The 26,637-nt window shown below is 33.7% G+C and overlaps 5 protein-coding genes across 6 annotated transcripts; 2 read left to right on the forward strand and 3 right to left on the reverse strand.

Moving 5' to 3' along the window:
* Positions 1-571: 571 nt before the first annotated feature.
* LOC108454489 (uncharacterized) lies at positions 572-3,766 on the forward strand. The gene is made up of 3 exons (XM_017752967.2): positions 572-1,565; positions 2,387-2,467; positions 2,934-3,766. Exons 1-3 carry the CDS (start codon positions 1,181-1,183, stop codon positions 3,350-3,352), a joined length of 885 nt encoding a protein of 294 aa, XP_017608456.1. The 5' UTR covers positions 572-1,180; the 3' UTR covers positions 3,353-3,766.
* Positions 3,767-3,790: 24 nt separating this feature from the next.
* LOC108454479 (uncharacterized) lies at positions 3,791-7,283 on the forward strand. Its single transcript, XM_017752957.2, has 8 exons — positions 3,791-4,420; positions 4,498-4,656; positions 4,772-5,103; positions 5,207-5,546; positions 6,098-6,246; positions 6,518-6,611; positions 6,859-6,930; positions 7,058-7,283. Exons 1-8 carry the CDS (start codon positions 4,049-4,051, stop codon positions 7,100-7,102), a joined length of 1,563 nt encoding a protein of 520 aa, XP_017608446.1. The 5' UTR covers positions 3,791-4,048; the 3' UTR covers positions 7,103-7,283.
* A 1,648-nt stretch (positions 7,284-8,931) lies between these two features.
* LOC108483422 (transcription factor MYB3R-1) lies at positions 8,932-14,385 on the reverse strand. The gene is made up of 12 exons (XM_017786842.2): positions 14,074-14,385; positions 13,615-13,799; positions 13,374-13,428; positions 13,133-13,190; positions 12,956-13,050; positions 12,734-12,837; positions 12,282-12,410; positions 10,333-12,076; positions 9,882-10,228; positions 9,647-9,761; positions 9,348-9,572; positions 8,932-9,265 (listed from the first exon to the last, which is right to left on the reverse strand). Exons 2-12 carry the CDS (start codon positions 13,695-13,697, stop codon positions 9,140-9,142), a joined length of 3,081 nt encoding a protein of 1,026 aa, XP_017642331.1. The 5' UTR covers positions 13,698-13,799; positions 14,074-14,385; the 3' UTR covers positions 8,932-9,139.
* Positions 14,386-15,437: 1,052 nt separating this feature from the next.
* On the reverse strand, positions 15,438-18,402 carry LOC108469747 (la protein 1). The gene is made up of 10 exons (XM_017770803.2): positions 18,150-18,402; positions 17,959-18,037; positions 17,697-17,846; positions 17,430-17,572; positions 17,152-17,300; positions 16,893-16,994; positions 16,482-16,803; positions 16,239-16,386; positions 15,852-15,930; positions 15,438-15,738 (listed from the first exon to the last, which is right to left on the reverse strand). Exons 1-10 carry the CDS (start codon positions 18,198-18,200, stop codon positions 15,660-15,662), a joined length of 1,302 nt encoding a protein of 433 aa, XP_017626292.1. The 5' UTR covers positions 18,201-18,402; the 3' UTR covers positions 15,438-15,659.
* An 815-nt stretch (positions 18,403-19,217) lies between these two features.
* On the reverse strand, positions 19,218-21,703 carry LOC108466413 (uncharacterized). 2 transcript variants are annotated; one of them, XR_001868617.2, is made up of 7 exons: positions 21,371-21,703; positions 21,115-21,242; positions 20,899-21,002; positions 20,737-20,824; positions 20,478-20,539; positions 19,490-19,712; positions 19,218-19,330 (listed from the first exon to the last, which is right to left on the reverse strand). XR_001868617.2 is itself a non-coding variant. In XM_017766737.2 (6 exons), the coding sequence occupies exons 1-6, from the start codon at positions 21,481-21,483 to the stop codon at positions 19,560-19,562; spliced, it is 648 nt and encodes a 215-aa protein (XP_017622226.1). In that variant the 5' UTR covers positions 21,484-21,701; the 3' UTR covers positions 19,218-19,559. The 2 variants fall into 2 exon arrangements, 1 of the variants encoding a protein (XP_017622226.1); XM_017766737.2 differs by having other exon boundaries at positions 19,218-19,712; positions 21,371-21,701.
* Between the last annotated feature and the right edge of the window lie 4,934 nt (positions 21,704-26,637).

The raw sequence follows: 26,637 nt of genomic DNA on the forward strand, positions 1-26,637 counted from the left end.
TTATTTAAAAATCATCTTGTTGGTAAATTCTATTGTGCTAAATGTTGGTTTTCACCTCGTTTGATGCTGGAAAATTAGGTAATTACAACATTCCTTTTGTGTGGAGTGCATACGTCGCCTCCATTGTGTTGGTTTCTTTTTGTTCCAAAGAGGATACCGCAACTGGATTATGAGGGAATTATGAACTTAAGATGTCATCAAAATTGGCACCTCTTTGTAGCCATGTACTCCCACGGTATGCTAATATGCTCAATTGGTTGATTGGTGATTTTAGGAATGGGACACCTTTAAAGATGGTGTTTACGGAAGCGGCGTATTGGGTTGTAGGTTTCAGGTAGCATTTTGCAATGGGAGATGTGTGGCCTTCTTAAGTTATTTGGATAGATAGCATATGACAATGCCTGACTATCTTTGGGCTTGATTGCATGAGACAAATACCCGTTGAGGCAGGGAACTCAACTGTTATACTGCCATTGTCATGTGAGTTTTCTTCATTAGCGGCCCAAAAGCCTATTTCGAGCCTGAGCCAGATATAAAGGACAGGATAACACCACACATAATTGTGTATATATAGTGAGATTCATTACCCCTAAATATCCATTTTAACCATCAAACCGAATTCTCATTGGCTTTATTGTTGCAAAACGCATCAATAATCTTTTTTATCAAACCAAACCAAATTTTATCATTTATCACAATAAAAAATTAAAAATGAATTTTTTTAATATTTTAACCAAAAACTTTATTCTTCAAATTCGGTAGTTATTGGGGAATGAATAACAAACACGAATATAAATTATTTCATGAAAAAAAAACACAAATAAAATATTTCCACCCGCTGCGCCGAATTCCAGAAATGGCGTAAAATTGCTGCTCATAACTGCTCATAACTGACAGCTGAAGGCAACGTAGCACCGCCACAGCCCCTCCTGAGCTCCTATTGAAGAACCCAAATTTAAAACCCTAGATCAGTGATTATTGCAATTAAGCTGTTCCCATACCTTGGAAAGTTAGCTCTATTCCTTTATTTCAAATTACACAATTAGGGTTTGAAGTTTGAACCCCTTACCTTTTACATTTCTCACATTTTGAGGAAATACCTAGAGATTGATAAAACCCTAGATCAACTAACCGTAAATTTGAATTCCTACTGAGGTAGGGTTTTCAAAGAAAATATTCCATGGCGATTATAGGCAACGCGCTACGCCAAGCTTTTATGCCGAAGCACGAGTACGAGAGTCTACGGGAGGAAGACAAAATTTGGACGAGGCTACAGAAACCGATCTTAATAGGCTCCATTGGGACCATTTGCATCGCTATCTTTGTTTGCACAATTATAAGCTTGAAGATTGTGTTTCCGGAAGATGCTTTGAAGCGACCGTTTTGCGACGACTGGAGACTGCAGCCTTTGCCATTGAATGCGAAAGGAGGAGGCACTGGCGATTCAGATCTGTTTCCGGGAGCATTTTATTTGACTGATCAAGAGACTATTGATTACTATTGGATGGTTGTGTTTATTCCATCTGCGGTCATTTTCTTAGCTTCGGTTGCATATCTTGTAGCAGGTCAGTCAAAATTCTGCTATTTATGCTTCGTTTCCTTTAAGCGAAATATTGATTTTAGTATTATTCTCCTTTAGATCTTGTTTAGAAAAAGACTAAAAGGTAAAGAACTGTACATTGTGAAAAGGAAATATTTCTAAAGATGAAGACTGACTTTGAATCTTGAATGTAGATGATTATGATGGCTAGGAAATTTAAAGATGTATTCCCTCTAGGCTGTAGTTTCAAATGGATAGGGAATATAGATGCAATTTAGTTGCTAGATAATTCTAATGAATTAAGCTTCTTATTTGACTTGCTCAATGGCATAGGGGGATCTTATTGGTTGTCCGGTCTAGTTTTCCATGTGGTAAATGGTTGATTTACATATTCAGTTCCAATTTGGCCTGCTTCTTGAAATTTTCATCGCTTCTATGGTGTGTGCTTTGCATGAATCATGGTTAACCTGTATCTGGTCTTGTAATGTTGACTTTCTTTTCCTTTGTTATTACTAGGTTAAAACAGGCTCGAAAATGTTGGATCATAAATTTGGAATTGTTTACTTTTGTACATGTTCATTTGATGATTTTATGTTTGCTTTATTGAGGCTACTGTTGTTGTTTTTTTTTTTTTTTTGCTTGATGTTATTTGCCGGTTTATTTAGTGCTAAAAATTTAGTGGGAATTGCTTTGATGTTGGGTCTTCGGTTTTTTTGTATATTTTTTATTCTCCTTATCATTTTTATTTATTTTTTGTTATGTTATTATCCTGGCTTGTTGATCTGTTATCTTGATATGACTATGCTTTCTGTTGTCTTACTCTCTAATGGCTTAGTCATGATGCAGGAATTACCGTTGCTTATTCTGCTCCAAATAGGCATGGATGTTTGAAGGTGGTTGAGAATAATTACTGTGCTTCAAAAAGAGGTATGCTGTATTTTTCATTTATTTAATTTAATTTCTTATTGGTTTTGGAACTTTGGTCCTTTGTTATAATTCCTTAGAAAATAAAAACTTTTTTCTCACTTCTTGCATTTGGAGGTTTCAAGTAAACCTCTTAATTGCAAAATGAAGTATAAGCTGTGTTGTGAAGCAAATGGTTCTACTTGTTGCAATCTGTTAAGAAGGAATTTGAATCTGTTCTAGGTGCTACTTCATAGTAAATAACCAGCATCTTTTTTCTATTGTTCATCCTTTTGAAAGTTATTAACTATAAAGCTATTAACAAATTAGCTGCTTGAATATACTTTCATTTGCTAGCCAAGTTTTCTTTGTAGTTACCTGACTGCTAGTTCAAGCTGGTTTTCATCTCTATATTTTTTATATATATATATATGCGCATGTTACTTTCATTGATTGGAGTGGATGCTAAATTCCCAACTGAAATCTGCAGGTGGAGTTCGCTGCCTGTCTATTTTGAATGCGGTTTTTGCTGTCATCTTTGGTCTTCTTGCTTTATTTTTGGGTTCAAGCCTCCTCACGCTAGGGAGCAACTGCTCTTTGCCCTTGTTTTGGTGCTATGAGATTGCTGCGTGGGGTTTGGTGGTTCTATATGGAGGAACTGCCTTCTTCCTAAAAAGGAGAGTAGCTATAATTATCGATGAAGGAGAATTCGGTAGTCGAACTCTTGGTTTAGAAATGTCGGAGGCTAACCCCTTAGAAGTCACCCCTGATGTGGAAAGGTGTGTTAATGAAGGCTTCAAAGCATGGATGGGATCATCCCTCCTATCATCTGACGAAGAAGATGAAACTGAGAATTATCACGAAGCGCCTCTTATAACACGCACAGGTTCTAACAGGCAGAGAGTGTGATTATCAGTTCACCAGTGTGGGGAAATTTTTCATTACTTCGCCATCATAGGAAGATGGGTTCAATTTCGGAGTATGAAAGTTCGAGCTCAAGGTTGCTCACTGAACGAGAAGAGTTTAACTACTGTGATAATTATGATGTTCGGTTGATTAAGCTGCCCATCGCATCTCTCTTCATAGGTGACTTCCATAGCTTGTGTGAATAATTAACCACAGTGAGGCATTGTCGTTTTATGTTTTGAGCTATATGCGTTTTAACTTTTAACTACACTTTATTGTATAGCTTAGGCACTTCCTGAAATCAAACCAACCATTCAAAGTTATTCAGATGACAGTTTGGTGCTTATATCACACTTTATTGGTGTGAATTTCAGTATCTTGTACTTAATTAAGCAATATGTTATTATTGTGTGTCAATTGTGAAAACCCAAAATATAGAACGGGACTCAGCTACTAATTGAGCCATATAACAGCTTTCTGACTCTTTGGGTTGGACTACGATTGGGCCTATGTATAAACCAAAATTTGAAAGCCCAAAATTCTAACATGTCCTTTCTTCATTAAACCCTAATCTTTTTGTATGTTACTATACTATCGTTCACAGTCGAGGGTCCATACTCCCATCCCAAATCTCTTTGTTGAGGTCCTCAGCTACTATCTCCTTAACGTCTTCTAATCTAATTACAGCTAGCTTCAACGATGGCAGCCACCTACGATTACGACGAGGCTCCAGCCACCTACGACGATGCCAACCGCCAAGACCTTGGCTACGACCCGAACTTCGTTCCCGACTCCGTTAAGTCGTTCGTCGTCCACCTTTACCGTCACATTCGTGAGAAAAACGTGTATGAGATTCACCAGATGTACGAGATCTCGTTCCAAACACTCTCCGACCGTCTATTCAAAGACACTCCTTGGCCTTCAGTTGACGCAGTTGCTCATTACGTCGACAACGACCAAGTTTTCTGCCTCCTTTACCGTGAGATGTGGTTTCGTCATCTCTATGCTCGCCTTTCTCCCACTCTCAAGCAGAGGATCGATTCTTGGGATAATTATTGTAGCCTCTTTCAGGTAATTAATTACCTTTAATTTGTATAAATAGCTTCGGTGGCATTGATTGATTTATTTGCGCTTCGGTTTTTGTTTAGGTGGTTTTGCATAGGGTAGTTAACATGCAATTACCAAATCAATGGCTATGGGACATGGTGGATGAGTTTGTATACCAATTCCAAAGTTTCTGTCAATACAGGGCTAAAATGAAGAACAAAACTGAGCAAGAAATTGTTCTTCTCCGCCAATTTGATCAGGTAATTCAATTCACTGCAATTATAAGAGCTAGGGAAATGTAATTTGGACGGTAGTTTTTGCTATTGTTGATTTATGGATGTTAACGTTGTGAGTTACTTTTTTTTTCTCTGATAGGCATGGAATGTGTATGGGGTGCTCAATTACTTGCAAGCATTTGTCGAGAAGTCAAATATTATTCAGATATTGGAGCAGGAGAAGGAGGGTCTTGAACAATTTACTGCTACTGATGGGTATGATTACAGTGGTGGAAGCAATGTCTTGAAGGTGTTGGGATACTTCAGTATGGTGGGTTTGTTACGAGTTCATTGTCTTTTGGGTGATTACCAAACTGGGCTGAAGTGCTTACTTCCTATTGACATTAGTCAACAAGGTGTTTACACCAGTGTTATAGGAAGCCATATTACAACCATATATCATTATGGTTTTGCCAATCTAATGATGCGGAGGTATGTTTTCTTTTGCTTAAATAACGATGTGATTTTTACCTAAAGTTCAGTTCAATTCTGTTTTAACTGACCTTGATAATAATATATAAAAATTTAATTGAAGGTATGTGGAGGCTATTCTCGAATTCAATAAGATGCTCTTATATATTTACAAGACAAAGCAATATCATCAGAAATCTCCACAGTATGAACAAATATTGAAAAAGAACGAACAGATGTATGCCCTGCTGGCTATTTGTCTTTCACTTTGTCCCCAAACAAAACTTGTTGAAGAGACTGTTAACTCTCAGTTGCGAGAGAAATATGGTGAAAAGATGGCTAGGATGCAAAGATATGACGATGAAGCTTTTGCCATCTATGATGAGCTCTTCTCATATGCATGTCCGAAGTTCATTACACCTTCATCACCTAGCTTTGAGGAGCCCCTTGTAAATTACAACCAGGTAATGGTTTTATCCTTTTTAGGCAAACTTAAGAATGACTTTGGGGGAAGTACAGTAATTAAAGTACAGAAAGTAAAGTCCTCTAGTTATCCAACATATATAATCATGTCACATAAACTTGCTGTAATCAAGCTTGTTCATATTTCTTTTATTGTTAATAGTTGCCTTGTAAACAATAAATTAATTCTTTGAACTGAGAGGTTCCACGGTTTTCGAATGAAAAAGAACACATCTGCAATTTCATGTTAGGATTCGTAGTAATTTGGATCTTTTAGCTTAGGTCCATTTGAGTCCATTTGATGTTGGTTTATTATGTGTTAGTAAATGGTTAATTTTCCATAATCAGTGTATCTGTTGTAGCAATAAGCAATTACTGTGCCTTTACGGTTTTCGAATGAAAAGCTTTATGCCCCTGTCTCCTAGACTGTGCTTATATTTGTAAGCTTATTTATTGTTGAGGAAGGGAAGTAAAAAAGGCCATTTGGCATGAGCTTAAGCTTGGTCTTCTTATCTTAGCCTTTTTTTGTCTCTGTGTGTGTTTTACCACGCAGGATGCCTATAGACTTCAGTTGAAGCTGTTTCTCCATGAAGTGAAGCAGCAGCAGTTGTTATCAGGTGTCCGGACTTTTCTTAAAGTGTATTCAACTATATCCCTAGGAAAACTTGCAAATTACATGGAAGTGGATGAGCCCACTCTGAGGTTGACATTTCTTTTGATCTTCTTCTCCTGCCTTTTTGTTTTTGGATAATCATTTATTGCACAGGTGGGGAAGTTTTTCTAATTCCACAAACGGAGTTAAGAAACTGCAACGTGTTATTAATTGATACTTAAAAGAATAAAAATTAAATAAGACATAAGATGGTTTCTTAGCCCCAGTTGTAGAGTTAAACAATTCTGCCGCTAATAATAGTTCTTTTATTTAAATGTATGCTTCATTTGTTGTATACTGACCTTGTGTCATATTTTATAGGACAATCTTGTTTTCGTACAAGCACAAAACTCATGCCGTTGATTCTGATGGAAAGATTATCTCTAATGCTGATGTGGACTTCTACATTGATGATGTAAGTTAAACTTTCAGCTTATGCATTGTGCTGTAGACTACAGAGAAAATATGCTTGCTAGCAATTTTTTGTTGACATGCTCTCATGGAAAACAAATATATAGATGGATCAATCTCAAGCTGTAGCTAAAATATGGTTTTGGATAAATATTATGTTAGGCATTTAAATATTTTGTCCTTGGAGGGTCATTTGGTAAGAATATCCCTATTCTTGAGCCATTGCAAATAACGGTTTGCTGTTGATGCAGGATATGATTCATGTAGTTGAATCCAAGCCAGTTAAAAGATTCGGTGATTACTTCCTGAGACAGATTGTCAAGGTATGGTATATATACAGTGCGCACTCGCACACACACACACATATATATATATATGTTTGTATGACCAATGTTATTTGGAGATATGTATCTTGTTGTCTTACTGCTTGAGTACTCGTATTTGGTACAGCTTGAAGGAGTGATAAATGATATGGATCGGATACGTCTGGAGTAGACTTGGCTGCCTACGTATCTTTGCTTTGGATTGATTGTTTTACTTTTACTCGGCAGAAATTTATGCGATATGTATGGCATTTTAATTCCCCTTTTGTCAATTAATGGAATTTTGGTAGCTTCAGATCTTATGTAGTCTTTTAAGCTAAATGATATTTAAGTAAAGCGGCGTATCCTGGTTATGCATTGCCTCCCCCTTTACGGCACGTTCAAATTCGATGATGCAAGTAGGGGCAGAGAAAAAAAATTGAGTTAGTTCAGATGGCCAGTCTTATTTGATAACCTTAATTCAATTTGAGAATTTTGATCTAGTTTTGACTCTTATTTTATTCGAAATTCTGAGTCGAAAATTGACATCTCGTTGTTACAAATTTTAAATTAGATTATTTAAATTTGAATCGTCATTAAATTTGTTAACAATATAATTAAAATTTCCTCTGAGGGTATATTCAATAACCTTTCAAAATAAAATAAAATAAATTTCATTTCAGGTTTTAAATCTGTTATTTTGAAAGAAATTTAAAATCTTTATAATTTAACAATTTTATAGCCCTTGAGTTTTATAAAACTTTTAATTTTTAAAATTTTGAAATTAATGCTTAAATAAAAAATGATTGGATTGGATTGGATTTGGAAGTAAAAGTCATGCTCACTTCTATGAACCCTGCCCGTCATGGTTAAGGCAACAGACAAAAGGAAGATTTATTTGTTTCCCGCAATGCATTGTTGCACTTAACATCCCTCCTTCGACTATGAATTATGTTCGTTGTTACCTGAAACATCTAACTTTCCACAATAAAAAGGAAAAGCAAGAAAAAGAACATTAATTTTCTTTTAGGACTGGCAAAGGCTACGTTTCTTGATCCCCAGGTACAACAGTACGTGTCTAAGAAAGTTAGTGATTCAAGATAACCACCTAAGGAGATGTTTCGAATTTCTTTTATTTAGGATTTGCTTATCAATAATATATATATAAAAGCCCAAATTTGAAAAAAAATTAAATTAAAAATCATATTACTAAATTTATATTTAAAAATAAAGAATAAAAATAAAATAGAAATTGTAATAATTACACATCTAAAATTTTATAATTAAAATTATCACAACTTTTTAACTAATAATTATAACTATAAACGTAAATTAGAGTTATTGCTTAAATAGAACTTTAAGAATAAAATATATAAAAAATTTTGTGATAATTATAATTATCTATAATATATATAAAAGTACGAGTTTGTCAAAATGAGAATACTATTTATTTTTCTTCATATTAATAAATTCAATAAAAATAAAAATATAAATTGTAATAATTATTGTAAATTTAAAAATATTCATAATTTAATAGTTGTAATAGTTACACATTTAAAATTATAATTAAAATTAGTATAATTTTTAACTAATAATTATAAATTTATAATAGTTAAAAAATTGTGCTAATTTTAAAATAAAGTTATTACTTAAATAAGAAAAAAGTGTGATAATTATAATTATTAATTAAAAATTATATAAAAATAAATTTTATTAATTTTATTTAAGAAAATAAAGTTATTACATGAATATAATTCTAAACATATTAATTATCACTTAATTAATACTGAATTTAATTATATTAATTAGTTATTGTTTTAAATAATGCTGCTTTGCATTATTTATATAAAGTAAAATTATATTATAGGTTGACTATGTTAAAAGTGATTTAACTATATTGAAAATTTTCTACTATAATAGTTGAATTGAAAGTTAATATTTTTTACTTATATTCAATAATTTAAATATAAATATTATTTTACATTAATTACTGCTATTAATAATATAATATTTAAAAATTGATTAAATATTTAATGGGTAAAAATCACATTCACAACATTTTTTAATCAATTAATTCAGTAAATGTCTTTTGACAACAAATTGAAAAACTCTGCAAACCACCAAACAAAAATAAAGAGAAAAAAATTACCTATATATATAAATATAAATATATATATATAAATGTATATGAACCAGAAACATTGAAGGCTTTTTTAACTAAAAGAAAACACTATCTCAAACCTTTAAGAAGATAAGAAGAGGGGCTTGAGTAACTCATGGCTGTTGAGGACTTCCCATTTTCTGTTCCCTTTCCTGGTGTTCCACATTCACTGAAATCAAGGATCCGGCGCTCTACCTGCAAGAAAATCGCCATGCTAGCTTCAATGGATTGCACTTAGGAAGATTTATGTTAAGCAGGGTTTTTTAATAAGTAATACCATGATATTTGAAGCCAAATGTGAATGATTCTCCAACTGATTATTTTCTTTGTCAATATTATTAGAATTGTTGGAGCCTCTTCCTTTTATAATTGATTGTGGAGTTTCATTTCCCAAAACCTCCAAGGCATCAGCATAAGCAGCTGCGCCATGCTCACTTAATTGTTTCATCAACCCGATGGCATCGTAGCTTCTCTCCGCGGGGCTCATTAGATATCCTATGTCCTGGAAACAAATTTCGATTATCAGGAACCGTGAACAAGAAGTTTAGGTGTTCTAAAATCTAACTAAAGTTTTACCTCAATTGTTATATCTGTGTCAATTCTTGGACCAGGTACAAAGGAGTTAATAAACCAAGGAGATTTCCAAGCTGATGGCGATTCGATACTTCTTTTGAATGGAGTTCCACCAAATCTGCCAATCCACATCCAGCAAGCAATACTTATAAGTGACCAATCAATTTATACTAGCATTTGAAATGCAGGCAAACTTGGTAGCAATATGATAACAAATAGGGAGCAGTTCGAAGCTCACATATTGTAATTTTCAATAGCAGCATTGCTTCCAGTATTATCAACCGAATTCTCTAGGGTTGCTGATGAATTGGAAAATTGTACTGTAGTATCAGCAATGGAGGGGCCTTCACTCTTCTTTATTTTCAGAGTAGGAGAGCTAACAATTATGCATGCATTTCCAGATAAGCATTCAGAAGCAAGACCCTGATTTGATATAGCTCCAAGGCTTTTATGATACTGAATTTTTGGAGTTCGCATGCTTGAAAACCGTAATGGTAGGCCAGCCTTAAGACCAACATCATCAGGAGAAAACAACAATATATCATTTATATCATGCTCAACAAGCACTGCTGGAGGCCGTTGAACCTGTCAAAAGTATAAAGGGGAAAGATCAGTGGATATAACGGTAACAAAGAAAGAATAATTAAGACTAAGATTTCCAACAAAGACTGCAATATATATGAACTCACAGTTCTGTAAGAAGCATCAATATCAGTTTTGTCCTTGGTATCAATTTCGCAGACTCCCTTTTCTATGTTTCCTAGGGAATTAGTTCCATCAGAACCCTTCGGAGTTTCATCTTCTAAAGGTTGAGCGTGAACTCCCCCATTGTCGTATTCTTCATCAAGTGCTTGAGATATGTTTTCTTTTTCTTTAATGGAGACACTGGAGTTGGTTATATGTTCAGATGGAGACAGTTGAGTTGTGTTGCCAGTCCCACTCTCATCGAACATAACATCCAAGCGAGAGAAACCTTTGGTCAAATTGGATGCCATATCAGTTCCCAGCTTTTTCTCACTTTGCCTCTCTGATAAAGGTGACAAAAGGTCTCGGTGGCGTTTCTTCAATATGGATGGTGTACCAGTAAAAGTTTTCGCAGCACTTTTCAGTACAACATCAGGGCTATTGTCCCGCGATGGTGAATCCCACAACCTAAATGGACTGATGCAGTTCGTTGACATCATCAGCTGGCGAATACCAAGGGGACTATATTCTTGCTGCATGTCACTGCCAGAGGGGATAAGGTCACAGTTAAAAAATGGAATATCCAAGCTCAGAAATCGAGGAGGCTCATAACATAGACCACAAAAATCTTGTTCTGCGGGCAAGGTTGGCTTATCATCCTCAGCAGGACAAGTTTGTGCTACATTTGATTCTAAACCGAAAGTATTCACTGGAACCAACTTCCGAGAATCCTTGTCAAGATATGATTGCTCTTGCAGATCTGTACTATCTGTATGGTCATCAATAGTATAGATAAAGCCATCATGTGTATTCATAGTAAATTCTTGATCTTGAGTTCCAAAAGGTTGACCATTTAACGGACAAGACTCTCCTCCAAACGTAAGTGTACCATCTTCAACTGCAAGACGTGAAGGAGACACAAAAGCTTGTGAGCTTGGCAATACTTCAGACCTTGAAAGACAATTAGATTGTGAGGCTGGAATTCTTCCAGTTTCAGTTATTTGCATGCCTGAAGCCTGAGAAAGTGATGCATTTGTGAAGCCACCCAATTCAACCATATTAGATCCTTGTGTAAAATTTTCAGAGAATAGAACACTACAACATTCATCATCAGGTATCAATGTTTGCTCTGGTTTGTCTGAAGTCGTAACCATATTAATGAAAGATACAGGAGCATTTAATCCTACAGATGACTGAAATGCAATGTTCATCACTTCACAGCCTTCGCTAGTCTCTAAACAGTTATTTGGCAACCCTGATGATTCTTTCCCCAAATCCAGAGAAGAAATATTAGGTAGATCTTGTAAACCAAACTGGTAATTCCCACCAGTAGAGTTCCCTTCACTAGATATTTCTGGCATGGAGAAGTTGACATCTTCCAAAGATGGGTAATACTCTTCTGAACAAGGTGCAGGACTGGAATTCTTCTCCTTTGCCACACCTAGCTTTTCAGTCATGTAGAATTGCTCTCTTGTATGTACAGCAGCTTTAGCCAAATCATTTGTAGACTGAGAGCAGCTAACCATAGCTGATTCTTGGCTGCATTCTGATATATCCTCTGTTTCTGTCCTACATTTGGAAGCACTATCATCTACATTGCTTGGTATGGTCAAATAAGATGACGGCGTAGGCTGGCTTTGATTTGCAAGAAGTGAGAATTGAAATTGTTCTAGAAGGCCAGATGCTATATAAGAGTCTAATTTCTTTTTGATCGAACTATTCCAGTGATTTTTTATTGCATTGTCTGTCCTGTTATGGATACAAAGATGGAAATAAAGCACGTTCAAATACAAAAAATATTAGCTTCCAACTGACAAAGCATTAGAGTTTAGACAGATACCAGCTGATAAAGGTGGTCATAGGAGGAAGTAAAAAGAATAAGAGACAAATATAGGCAACCTCGAAATAACATTGATGGAAAGGTGTGGCCTCTCTGAATAATAAGTTGACATACCTTCCTGGCAAGAACTTTGAGAGCTCTGCCCATCTATTCCCAAAAATCTGATGAGCTCGAATTAGAGCCAACTCTTCTTCCTGAGTCCAGGCCTGTTTGTTTATGGAAGGATTGAGATGATTGTGCCACCTACATCAGAACTTAGTTGTATTAGCAAAAATGTAAAACAGGACAAGTTCTTTTTTCTTATATTTTGAGAAAGGGGAGCATTGCAACAACAAAATACTTTCATAAAATACAAGAGATGTTTGCCATGACATCCCTGAGTGAAAACCTCCCACAAATTGTTAACATCAACAGCATTAAATCAAGTTGACCAGGCATAGGACAGCTGTTGTTACCGTCCTAAGAAAGGTAACATTCTAAAGTTCAAATACCGCTCCCTGTCCTATTACAAAGTCCCAAATGTAAATGGGACACAAATATCAAAGTTAAACAGCTCTACATCACACCTTTCTCTGCATTGCTTTCCGATTCGTCCAGGTAGGTGCTGAGCAATGGTTGACCACTTTTTTGGCCCAAATTTGTTCACCAACTCTATTATTAGTTCATCCTCCTGTTTAAATTTCTCAAGCAACTCAGAATGGTTGTCAAGAAAAAATGTTCTTTGTTCTGTCATGAGCAATCTAATTCAAAGAATTGTGAGAAAAATAAGAAGTAGCAAAAACAATAACCTCTTTTGACCATGGCCCTTTAACAAGCTCAGGATTCAAGACCTTTTGCCACCTATGTAAGCACTGTACATCAGTCCGATCCTTGAAACACTCGGCTGCAGATGAACCAGCTTACAATTAGACCATGTAAAATGATGTGCAAAGAGCTATCATGCCTCTTCAATTAAAAAATGATACCTATTTTTTTCCAATTTTTTCCTTTGAAATGTTGAACAGCTTTGCTCAGAATCTCATCCTGGAAGTCAATATAATTTAGCCAAATTGAAAATTCATTAAATATTAGTGTTACTAAATTACAGATTCAAGGTGGAACTAAATTTGTGGACGCAGTAACACGACAGAACAAGATCAATAAAGTTATAGACAGAAAAGCAATGTCTTAGAACACAAGAGAGCAGCCATAGAGTTGGAAGAATACCTCTTCAGCTGTCCATTGTCCTTTTGTAGAACGTCTTGTAGGACCAGTAGTCCTCCTACGGAAGGATTGCAAAGTCAGCAAAACTCAGCAGTTCATAAAACAATCAATTTCTTGTAAGAGAAAATAAAGAACTAAACATAGTGAAGGGAGGAGAACAACGCCCAAGAACACCAATACTGGATTTTAATTTTCAAGAAGAGGTGCTAAAAGAAACAATCACATCGGGTTTTAAAGGAAATACCCATGAAGAGCTCGCATTCTCTGAGCATCATCGCTGATGCTGAGCCCAACCGAAGGGGTCGATACTGTTCTGTCACTTTCCATAGTTCCATACGGCAATTCCAACTCTACAACGCTTCTCTCCGCAATCTACTCTCCAAATCATTATAAATCAACCTCCTAACTATAAAGTCCCAGCTCACCAAACTACAGAATAAACAAACATAAAAGGAAAAAAGCAATCAAAAAATACAAATATCAATACCAGCAACTAATAAGTCAGAACGCAGAAGTCAACAATCTGAAAAATTTATAAAGAATTCGAGTAAAAGGTGTAGATCATGACGGAAATCTAAATTCATTCAATTTTAAACAACTACTGAAATTGGATAAACAACCGATAGTTACCAAAGAAAAATTTTAAGCATGTAGCTTAACATCAAGACCCATGGGGGAAATTCCTTAAAAAGAAAGTACTCACCGAACTGAGCTTCGAAACCCGATAAATGAAGAAGCTGAGGAGAGAAAATGTAGAAACGATGTGCATTTGCAGATCCAAGCGAAGATTGGTAGAGAAATTAAATATAGGGATCTGCAAATGCACTGCGAAGATTATAGAAGACGATGAATTGAAAAAAAAAATCAGAGAAAGAGCAAAGGAATCGAAGCAGCAAACCGAGAGAGAGAAAATGAAACGGTCTGCAAAGCTATTCAAACATAAAGGGGCGGACTAATAGAGTTTCAAACCTATAGTTAAAGATCGAACGTTTTCTAGATTTGATGGTCTCGATTTGTCCATGCTGGAATCGCGGCCGTCCGTGGGCTTTTATTTTTCAAACTCCCAACGATCAAATTTTTTACTTTATTATTATTTTGGTGAAAAGACTTCTACGGTCCCTCTCGGTTTTAATATTCAGCAAATTGATCCCTCTCAAATTTATCAAAGCATATGGGACAACTAATCACAATATTAGTTTTTTTGTCAACTTTACATATTTTTTATTGATATAATAATAAATTTAGTCATTAAAGCTTATAAATTATGTATATATTTAAAGTTAAAGTTTTTATATATATATTTTTAGATTTTTAAAATTTATACATTTTTCAAATATTTTTTTAAAATTAAGACCAAATAGACAGAATATGTAAACACTAAGAGCTTAGTTAGTTATATACAACTGACTAAAATATTAATTTTTGTGATTAATTATCCTTAATTATTAACTTTTGAAATTGATAATAATCAAATTATATCAATTATTTAATTGAGCCAATTTGCTCAATATTAAAATTGGGAGGGCCTGAAGAGGTGTTTTACCTAATATTTTTGTTCTTTTTATTATTATTATAATTGCTCACTTGGTTTTTTTTTTTTCTTAGGATGCTCACTTGTTAAGTATTATAAAATTAAAACATTTATACACGCTAACTAAAAGCAAATCACATGTTAGTTGCTACAGTGTATTACGTATAAAATATTAAAAACAAAAAATTGATCAATTACGCTATATCCAAATAGATAAAACCAATGGAATAAGTTGATATGACGATATTTGGCCGATTTTAAATTTAATGTTTATTTTTCCTTTCCATTAAATTAATGTCCCCAAAAGCAATTATTTTCCATATTTCCTACCTTTTTTCCGAAACAGAACAAGTTTTTCGTTTAAAAGTAGGATAATTTTAAAAACAAAATAATATTATATTCACTAATTATTCTTGACTTAATTTCTTTTACTAGTCAGCAAATAAATAAATATAGTAAAAATATTCCAAATGAAACTTACCTTTGTTCTAAAATTTACCGTCGGACATGCACTAAAAAGGGCAAACGATCAATGGTTGTAAAAGAGACTGCTAACTCGTATATTAAAATTTTAAAGGGAATGAAAATAGGACTGTTAAAATCATATGGCTATCGATCTAAACTAAGCAAAAGGCATAAACCAGGAAATAAACAAGCACCCATGGCTTATTCTGTGGCCGCTCTCCCCATAAATCCCTCAGGCTATAGCTGCTCCCCAAATCCATCTAACGTGCATAGATGGATCACTTTCATGTCCCTCAACTTCTTCTAGCTTTGTTTGGTGAATAGTTTTCTCTTCCCCGGCCACGCTTTCCGCCTCTGAAGTGCTTTCCTCCCCTAATAAGAGGAGTAACAGTTGAATTTAAACAGAAGAAAGAACAACATCGAAACGGGATTTGCTTATCCAAACTAAATAACAAAAGCCGTAGAATACGTTTATCAGCACTGACCTTCCTTGGAAGCGCTTGTTTCCACGGTGCTTTTCTTGGTTACCCCGAAGTAAACTCCAATATTCTCTCTCAGCATCACCTAAACATATTACCCGGCACTTTATCAGTTGCTCATCTAATATATCACGTTCATATCATTGACCTAAAGTCATTAGTTCCTCTTGTATTACATAATATTCTCTCTCGGCATCAACTAAACATATTACCCAGCACTTTATCAGTTGCTCATCTAATATATCAGGTTCATATTATTGACCTAAAGTCATTAGTTTCTCTTGTATTACATATTATTCCTTATATGCAAGATGAATGTTAGTCAATATTGAGATCAACATGCAACAAAAATCGAAAATTAAATCAAACGGAAAAATTTTTTTCTTTCCTCACCGGTAACTGGTTCTAAAGTGGCAATGAAATTTTTGACAACCAGACCACCTTCATTAGCCAGAACAGCAGCAGCACGAGCTTTCTGGGCTGCTTCAGGTTCATCAAACCGAATGTAACCCTTCTCCTCACCAGCTTTGAAGTCAACATACTTCACATGTAAAGAATATATGTCATGAGTAAGAACGTTAAGATACAACTGCCTAGTACAATGTCAAATTTTTAAGAAAAAAGAGAGATATCTACCTTCACAGTGCCAAATTTTTGGAAGGCCTCCTTCAAATCTTCCCGTAAAACAACATTCATATCGTCTTTGAAAACAGATGCAGTGTTTTTATGTTCTGTTCCCTCATCCTTCTGGACGGAACTTTTGTTCTCCGTTTCGTCACCCAACACAGGTTGTTTATCATCAACCTTATCTTTGTTATCTTCGTCATTTTCTGCAGTCTTCTCTTCATTCTTCTCAGTAGCAACATCCTTTGCAGGTTCATCAGAACCATTTTTCTCTGCAGCGTCCCCACCTGAAATGTTCTTCAATGCAAATGCAACAACCAAGCCCTTGGGGTATCTGTGACAAACCATTACATGGACTTTAGTAACAAACATTATGGCAATAAAAAAACTAATGCCAGTTAAAGATTGTGATTAATTACTTACTTATCCTCTGAATTCAAACGGTTATCTCCATTCGAACCTGTGACTGGATGATTATCCTCATATTCTTCTGCTTCTTCTTCTCTTATAGCATCAAAATCCTTCCTGAAAAGAACATTGTACGAACAATCACATCAGAACATACAATTGTAAGAGCAACAACCCTACACTAAAAGTCAACAGTGTTTTCTATCCATTTCACAGTATAACACAATTACCAAAACAAATTGCAACAGAATGCACAGCGGCGAGTAATACTTACTTAGGTTTCAGTTCCAATTCAGCGCCTGCATAAACCAAGCTTTGCTCCAAAACCTTTTGTGCATCTTCCTCAGCTGAGAATTCAATTAAAGCAGTGCCACAAAAATACTTTTTGTTTGCTACATGACGAGGTAACCTCACACTATTTACCTACAAGAAAAGTAAGAAGGCAATCAGTTTACGTGGAACCGCAAACATATTTATAACCCTTAAAACACATAATCAGTTATCAAGTGAGTAAAATAACAGTAGATAAGAAAACAGCCATTGAGTAAATACCTTAGCATATTGACCAAAAAAGGCTTCTACAGCTTCCATCTCGACATTAAACTCAAATGGTGTTGCAGCAATTGTTCTACTGTCTAATTGCTCTAACAATTCTTCAGGCTCTAATAGTGCAGTGCTTCTACCAACTTTCTTCCCTGAAAGATCGAAACCCGCATTTAAAATTATGTGGAAAAAAAATCTTTGTTTGGCTTAGCTTATGAGAAAAAGAGAAAAGAAATTCTCCTTCTTATCTTCATTTTCGATTTTGATAAAACTTACCGTCTTCAGAAACCCTGAGGGAAGAGGAAGTTCTGAGAGTTTCAGCAACGGCATTCAAAGTAGCCTCTGGCACTTCTTCCGCCTTCACATCCCTTAAATTCAAATGGCTTCTCATCTTTGAAAACGAACAAATCAATGCCAAACTGACCACTTTTTTGGTAATTCACGGTCAAGAGCAAACAACAAGAAGCAGCAGCATAAAATAAGTAAATAAAATATTACACAAACAGCGGGAAATAGTTTTAAAAAAGACAAAGGATACTGCCATCATCGTCTTCGTTAATTTTTTTCTTGAGAAAGTTATCTCTCGGAATATTGCTATCACTGAAGTAAAACTCTACCTGTAAAATTACAGAAACAAAATTTCAAAAAATGATAATAAGGGATTGAAAGGTAAAAGGAAAATTAAACCCAAAAATAAAAGATGGGGGCAAGGAAGGGGGGAATATTGACCTGGCGAAGAACAGCCTTGGCAGTATCTTCGCTTAAAGAAGGCGACGCCATTATTGTACGGTAAGCGATCGAGAGACAAAATTAGAGAGAAGAGAAAAGAAACAAAGGTTTGAAGATGTTTAGGGTTTTGGGAGAGTAGTTTCGCCGTTGGGTCGGGACTTGGGAGCTGTTTATATGGTATGGTATGGGTATGGTGGGCTTTTTATTTTCTTAAGTGTTATGTTTTTGTTTCTATAATCCAACTGATTCCAACAAAACAAAATATATACCGTAAACTGAAATTAACCCCCAACTTCTAACTCACAAGACCGTAACTTAGGTTAATCCTTGTCCCTTCGGTCGATAAGAAATTTCCGCACCCAAGTCAAAAATACAATTATACTTCGATGATGAAAGAATGATATGATAGATTCACTAATAAATATATACTACTTGGATTATACTTCTAAATTATAAAATTATAGATTCATCGCACAATCTAAACAAAAAAAAATTGCATTTAATCCACAAACAATTACTACAAGGATGATTTTTTATATCTTGTTATTAATGCAATTACGTGATTTTCTCTACAACTGAATCTTTAGTTTTCAATAACCCCAAGTTATTTAACCATATAATTTTTCAATTCCTAACAACTAATATGCTACATTGTGATTGAAAATTTTATTGTAATCATATCTTTATTGAAATCACATCTTTGAAGTAAATGAAATTTTAGCTAAAAGGATAAAAATAATATTTAAAAGTTGACTTTAAATCTCATCATGTATATTTTTTATTAATTTTATATTAATTAAAATAAAATACACTCATAATAATTTAATTTTATTATAATTACTTTGTGTTTGCAATGTTGAAATCTTAAAATTTCGTACACTATGTCCGATTAACTGGAGTCTTTTTTTTTTTTTTTGGACAACCAATCCTTGTCATCCCAGGTCCGGATAGCACCAATGAATGGGTTTACGTGGTAAAACATAAGCAAAATTTGCAATCAAAACCGTGGTAATATGGCATATGCAAATTTGCAATCCAAATTTATGATGTTAAATCGAAAAACGACGATTTTATTAATCAGCAATAGAGATATGAATTATGCTTTATTATCATGTATTAAGACCATAACAGAAGTTCATCTCACTCATCCTCAATCTTTGATTCATTCTACTCCTTGAAGCCTGCAAATGACAAACAATTACATAGATTTCTCATATTATGTCAGTTTCCATTCCATGTTGTCTCTTTTCTTATCCAAATCCTCGAAAGTAAGATATTCAAAACCGAGGTGACTTATTCACAAGGCACATAACATCAATCGTAAACCAACAACAAACCACCTTCTTTGAAGGGCAGCAGGTTTTTGGCACCCATCATCATCGTTAATTCCCACATGAATACCAGTATCTTCTACATAAAATCCTCTTCAAGTTCCTGCAAAGATCTGCTCGTCTCAGCAATTTGTTTGTTGGATGTCATCTTTTCAGATACCATGAGACCCTTGTAGCTTCTTATCTCCGCTTGTCTTTCCTTTTCAAGCCTTTCTAGCTCCTCACGTCGTTTCTGCCAGATAAATCAATTGGGTTTTCAGTTTAGATATCCAAAAAAGAATATGAATGCTTGTACATATGTGTACATGCATAGAGAGGAAAACACTATAATCTGTAGATTTTCTGATTACAATCCATGAATTCTATAATATGTTCCAATATTTAGCACCTATCCGTATGAGTATTGATAATTCATATCAACACAGCCACAGGAAGTTCAGATTTTCAAAGCAAATATCTGACTTAGTAGCAGCAAAACGAAGCTGGAAACAAATCCATTCAAACATGTGCCGTTGTGACCGTAGTTTCAAGTCATTTTACCATTTTTTATTATCACATATACATAATTGGTCCAGGAAACTGAACAAGAAAAAAATTCAAGTATATTAAGATCATGTGATGCATATAGAAATAGAACTACAACGTTATATGCATATTTAAATAAATGACAGCTTATATTCTTTAATCTTCGTAGTTTGTCTTGTTCCTGTCTCAGCTTCATGAATCTACCATGGTAAAACTGTTCTTATCCTAAGCGAAATCGAGCAGGATAACTTTCATCCTGCCTCAACTTCAAGAATCTGCTATCATATAAACTAATTCTTTACCCTAAGTAAAAAAGAATAGGATAAGTTTCATTTTCATGATACAACCATTTAGGATATTCATGTCCTATAGCACACCCATTTAAATAAAACACAACCTGAGGTAGCCAATATCAAATTGACAAAAAAGAAAAGGAAAAAAAAGAACAGTAGGGAAAGAAAAAGAAACTCACCTTTTCCCTCATATGTTGCTTTCTCTCAGCTCTTTCCGCTGCATTGACTGCTTCTCTCTCAGCTTCAACAATGTATTGTATTATGTGGTGTCAGTTACATCAAGATTAAATAAAATATTTCAACTGAAGTAGGATGGAGAATAAGATAAAAGAAAGAACAAGGATAACATAAACCAAACCAAATTTCTTAATAAACAACGACAATACTATCTTTAGTGCTAAGTCGGAGCATAAAATGGAACCGCGGGTATGTTTATACCTTTCAAATCAGGTGTCCGTTCTACTTTAGTTCTGTTCAGCCTGTTAACTATCTCATTTATTCGCTTCTCCACTCTCAGGGTCCGGACCTAAATCAATTGATATACATCATCCACTTATGAAGCAAATACAAGAACAAATAAATAGTAATAAAGAAGTTTACCATCTTAGAATTGTGAAAGCCAACTTGACCAACATCCATAGAAGAGGTTTTCTTCAAATTGGACCATGGAGTGTAAACAACGTCAATATTGTTCACCTTGTTGCCTAGCCTCGCATAATAATTAAAACAAACCATTAAAAATGCGGCTTGGTTTATATCAAAAGAATGTTTCACTAACATTTTACAAAACTGGAAATTGATGAAATTAAAACAAACCTTGAATGGAGTTAGCTTTAACAAGCTGAGCACAATCTTCGAGCAAGCCTTCGCTTATATCATCGATGGTTTGACCTTTTTGAAGTCTTAAATAAACATGGGCAGAAGACATTTTATCCACATGGAACCTGTAATGAAAAACTAAATTCAATTTCTATTTATATATAGAAAAGAAAAAATAAAGACCTTCCATTTGTAATACAAATAATGAAATTCCAATAAGAAAATACACGAAGGAAGAATTTTAAAAGATTACCAAATGTCTTCGGGGAAGCCATATTTGATGAGTTCCTCGTTCTCGTACTTGTCGAGACCCATGAAAATGGTGTAATCGCCAGCCTCTGGTCGAGCTTTGAAGTAAAACACCATCCTTTTTTCCTTTCGAAATTTCGTTATTTCTTGGTTTTCTTTTCCTTCCTTGGGAGATCAGAGACAAAATTAGGGTTTTTGCCCTCTTCCAAGAAAATAATTGATAGTATGGATAGCGTGGAAACTTGATGTGAGGAAATTCCCTGTTGTTCGATGCTTCCGTTTTTCCAAATGAAAGCGTTTTAACTAAGCTACGTGCCTATCACCGCCTAACCCATATTTTTTTTCTTTTTCGCTTTTTTTCCGTTTTTGCGAAAGAAAAATATAATCAATTACATCAATTAATTTAATCTGAATTTAAAATTTTATAAAAGTTTAGTTAAATTATCAATTTAATCCCATTTTGTATTGATTTGTAATTTAATTAATTTATGTTGATTCTTTATTCAATTAGATTTATATTCTAATTGAATTTTAATCCGATCAGTCTAGTTCAACCATTATTTAATGATGAATTTATTATTAAAGTTGAAAAATGTGGTAGAAAATATTTGTAATGTTGTTTATCATTGCTTCCAAATGAGATAAATGTATATATTAAAAATAATATCTTAAAAGTAGAAAATAAGTATTTAAATTCAATGAAATGTATATAAACTTAAATTATAATAAAATTAAAACAATCAATTAAGTTAATGTTTTGATAATAAAAGCTTAATTCACAAATATATATTTTTTTCACGTTGATATTTATTTTTTCCCAAATAAATACATAAAGTTATAAATGGTTGGCTAAACTATTAAAATAGTTACTTTTATTTGTCTCAAGTTATATTTTAGTCACTTATATTTGAAATGTTACATTTTAGTCATTAACATTATTGTTTTGTTACAAAATTGTAACACCCTCTACTCGTATTCCTCGTCGAAATAGGGCACAAGGCATTACCGAAGTTTACCGAATTAATTTTTCCATTATTACGAGTTAAATACTATTCGTTTACCGAAACATGTTATGATATCCCATAGATGGGTCTCCGAAGCCTAAAACATACATCGGGATCAAACTGAGATTAAATCGAAACCATAGAAAAATTTTCGCAAAACCTAATTTTTTTTTATGAACTCAATATAACCCTTTTATATAGATATCTAACATTCCCTGCAATTTTAAATCTAGACCAATCCAAATCAACCAATCCAATTCAACATATTTTCAAGATAGATTCATGCATATACATAAGATATGTAACATTCCGAAATAGGGCCTAAACGGAACAGTGGTTGCGAAACCACAAATTGTGGTAAAAAAATAAAAAATATTTTATTATTATTTTGAGGTTCATGGTATGATTACATGATTGTGTGAAAATTTCGTGATAAAATTCTATGCATAAAGTGATTAAATTGAGGTTAGGGACTAAATCGAATAATTTGCAAAACTTGCATTCTAGAAGTTTTTAGTATGAAATTATTTTGGAATATTAATTAGGAGATCTTAAATGGTAATTTGACCAATTTTAAGTTCATGGACAAAATTAGGACATGGAAGGAATTTTTGAAAGTTTAGTAAGGAGGGGCATTTTGGTCATTTGGTTATTAACATTAATAAAAAGGTAAAAAAGATGATAAAATTGTATCATCTTCTTCAAGTTACCAGCAGAACCTTACCTCTCTCCATAGCTGGGGTTTCTTCAACTTTCAAGCTTCATAGTAAGTGATTCCAAGCCCCGTTTTTAATGATCTTTACGTTTTGAAGTCCCTAGCTCGATAAAGCTTATGCTAGCAATAATTTAAGTTAGGAATCAAATTTGGAAAAATACCCATAGGTGAAATTTGTGTATTTTGATATTTTATGATGGAATATGAGGTTTTAAATTATGTTAGACAACTTGTGCTACTTGGTTTTAAGTGAAAACGAGTAAAAGGCTTAATCGGTAAAAATACCTAATAGTCATAAGTACATGTTAGTGTGTGAATTTGATGTTGCCATAGAAGGAAAAATGATCAGCATGTCATAAAACATAAGAAAATAGGATGAAGTTTAATTTACGAGCCTTGGGGCAAAAGTGCAAATATGTGAAAGTTTAGGGCAAAATGTAATTTTGCCAAAATTTGAGTAAAGGGTTGTTTTGATAAATGTTGATATTAAATAAGCTAAATTTGCTATTATAGATCAAGAAGAGCGAAATTCGAGAGTAGATCGGGGAAAAGAAAAAGTAAAGGACTAAATTGTAAAGTTTAGTCACATTTTGTATCGAGGTAAGTTTATAGTAAATAAATGCAATATTCTTTTATTTTACATTATTATTGTTAATTTCCAGCATTTATATATTATGTTATGAAAATATTTAAAGTCGAATTTAAGGTGAAGTGACAGAGAAAAGTGTTAGAAAGCCGGTTGAACCCTAGGAATGTTAGGATATTAGGGTTGACAGACGTAACAGAAATGAGCCATGTAAGTCCATATTAGAAATATGGCTTTGGAGACAGGATTGAGCCATGTAAGTCCATATTATATATGGCATTGGAGACAGGAATAATTCATGTAAGTCCATGTCAAAGACATGGCATTGGCGAGATATTGATAGACAGAAGCGACCTAGTATCCTTAGTATTCCGAGTGGTTCAACGGGTCAGGATACGAGTTAAATTACAGTGAATTAACAGCAAAGGAAAAGTAGATTATAGTTATGAAAAGGAAAGGTCGTAAGAAAGAAGGTAAGGGAATAAAGAAGAAGATAGAAATTGAGAAGTAAAGAAATTTATGATGTTAGATGATATTATGCATAATTATCCATTATGTTGAATGTTGTGATTTATTTGCTTGTAAGCTTACTAAGCCTAGTGCTTAATCTCTTTATTTTCTTCTTCTTATAGTACTTATCTAGTCACTCGGGATCGAAGGAAATGTCGGAGGCCGATCACACTATCAAAGAAATAACTCAGATAACTAGACGTTTTGTTTTGGGTATGGCATGTATAGAAACTTAGCTACTTTTGGTATAATATGAATAATGAATGATGTGTAAATACTTGCTAGTGATTAGCTAAGAAAATAGCTGATGATATACATGTTTATTAATATGTATGATTGAATGATGATTATCACATGAAAATTGTGAAAATGTGAAAGTAACCTAAAAACAGATTCAAGTAACAGAAATGATGTAACTTTGAAAATCACTAAAATTGTAGAAACATAGTTTGAAGATGAATAATATATGAAATTAAAGCTTATTATGTATATTTTCTTATGGAATAAGCAAAACAGGTAAAAGTATTATATTTTATGATATATCTGAGTTTTAGTGAAACAGGGTCAGAGCAATTTCTAGATCCCCTGTTTCAACTTTGGAAATTCACCATAAATTGTACAAAACTAATTAGAAGGTATAATTTATATGGTTAGAATTCTTGTTGAATCTAGTTTTGAGAGAAACAAACGACTTAGTCATATGAATTTTGTACAGGAAGAAAAATGGTTCGTAGTAAGAAGAGGTCAGTGCAGTCGAGTTTTGAAACAGGGGAAACTTTAACTAATAAACTGTACTAATTGGATAAGTCAAAAATTCTAGAAAAAAATTAGTAGATATATATATGAGTCTAGTTTCATGAAAAATTTACGGATCTTAATTTCGAGTTTTGAAACTCGAGAAATGAATTTTTAAGTAACCATGACACAGAAAAACAGTTTATTCCGAAAATTAAAATAAGTGATTTAGAGTTGTTTAAAAGGTAAGATAAGTTTAGTAACACCTCAAGCTTGACTCCGGTGATGGTTTCGGGCGTGGGGGCGTTACAAGATAACTTCATCACATACCAAAATCAGGATTTATTAGCCATACCAATGGCTAACTTCACATTCATTTCATATTAACATTTGCTTTATTAACTTATACATGCCATTGATTTCTAAAATAAATTTTTTTGATATACCAAAATGTTGAGGTTGATAGTGTGACGTGTCTCCAACTCAATCCGACCTTCGAGCTCTTAATACTACAAAATAAGGGAAAAGGAAACAGAGTAAGCACATTGTGCTTAATAAGCTCATGTAATAAGAATTATACTTACCTAATGTTTTCAATACAATACAATAAATATTCATACATCCATTCAATTTACCATTTACCTATCACGCACAAACTCAACCAAAACATTAATCAAATAACATCGTATGAATTCAATACAAGGACTAATGATTGATGAGCTCATCAATTCCATGTTTTCTATTACCCTTATTATTTCTCATATTTATCCCGTTGAATTTCTCAGAATTTCGATGGATTTTCAAAGGTACACTTTTAGTGTACAATTCCGGGTCTGTCAATTCATATTCATGTGCGCACATTTCCATTTTAGAGAGCACACTCCCGCGAACCTCATTTTTATAGCGGGATTACCAGTCCAGGCTAAATCCCCTGTAATATAAACTCATAGAGTATTGTTGGGATTACCAGTTCAGGCTAAATCCCCAGCAACGACAATTACTCTAATGAGCTTGGATCTGAATTACCATTATAGGCTAAATTCATACCCTAATTCGGATTACCCGTCCGGGCTTAATCCATTTTACACATATTCTTCAGGAGGGCTATATCAGGATAGGATCACCCGTCCAGGCTAGATCATTTTTACTGTCAATTCCTTTTCAGAGATCCATTGAATTTTCCTTTCATTCAACCGGGATTTCTTCCCTTTTTTTATCAATTATATCAATGTTTTATCAATTTTTCATACAATGAACATTCAAATCATATTTTGTAACGCCCCTAACCCGATTCCGTCACCGGAACAAAGTTACGGAGCATTAGCGAAGTTACTGATTTATTTATTAGATATTTTATTTCATCTAACGTTCATATTTGGAACTAATTAAAATCAATCATATTGTCCTTTAAACATACTTATTTTTCTCGACATGTTTTACTTGAATTTATTGTTCGTCTCAATATACTTAATTTCCTTGTATCAACGTATCAAAGATAATCACATATTGACATATCATGATAAATATCATTCTCTTTCCATTTCTTCATAAACATAAATCGGTAATTCATTATATCGATATTTCATGCATTTAAAAATAAAATTCTTGCAATTTAATCCTTATTTCTAGTCGTTATTCTCATACAAATTGATAACTACCCATGTATTCTATAAAATATCGAATTTTTATAATTTTAACACTTTTCAATTTATTCATTAAAA

Source organism: Gossypium arboreum, chromosome 5 (genome assembly GCF_025698485.1).
Source record: "Gossypium arboreum isolate Shixiya-1 chromosome 5, ASM2569848v2, whole genome shotgun sequence".
Lineage (NCBI taxonomy): Eukaryota > Viridiplantae > Streptophyta > Magnoliopsida > Malvales > Malvaceae > Gossypium > Gossypium arboreum.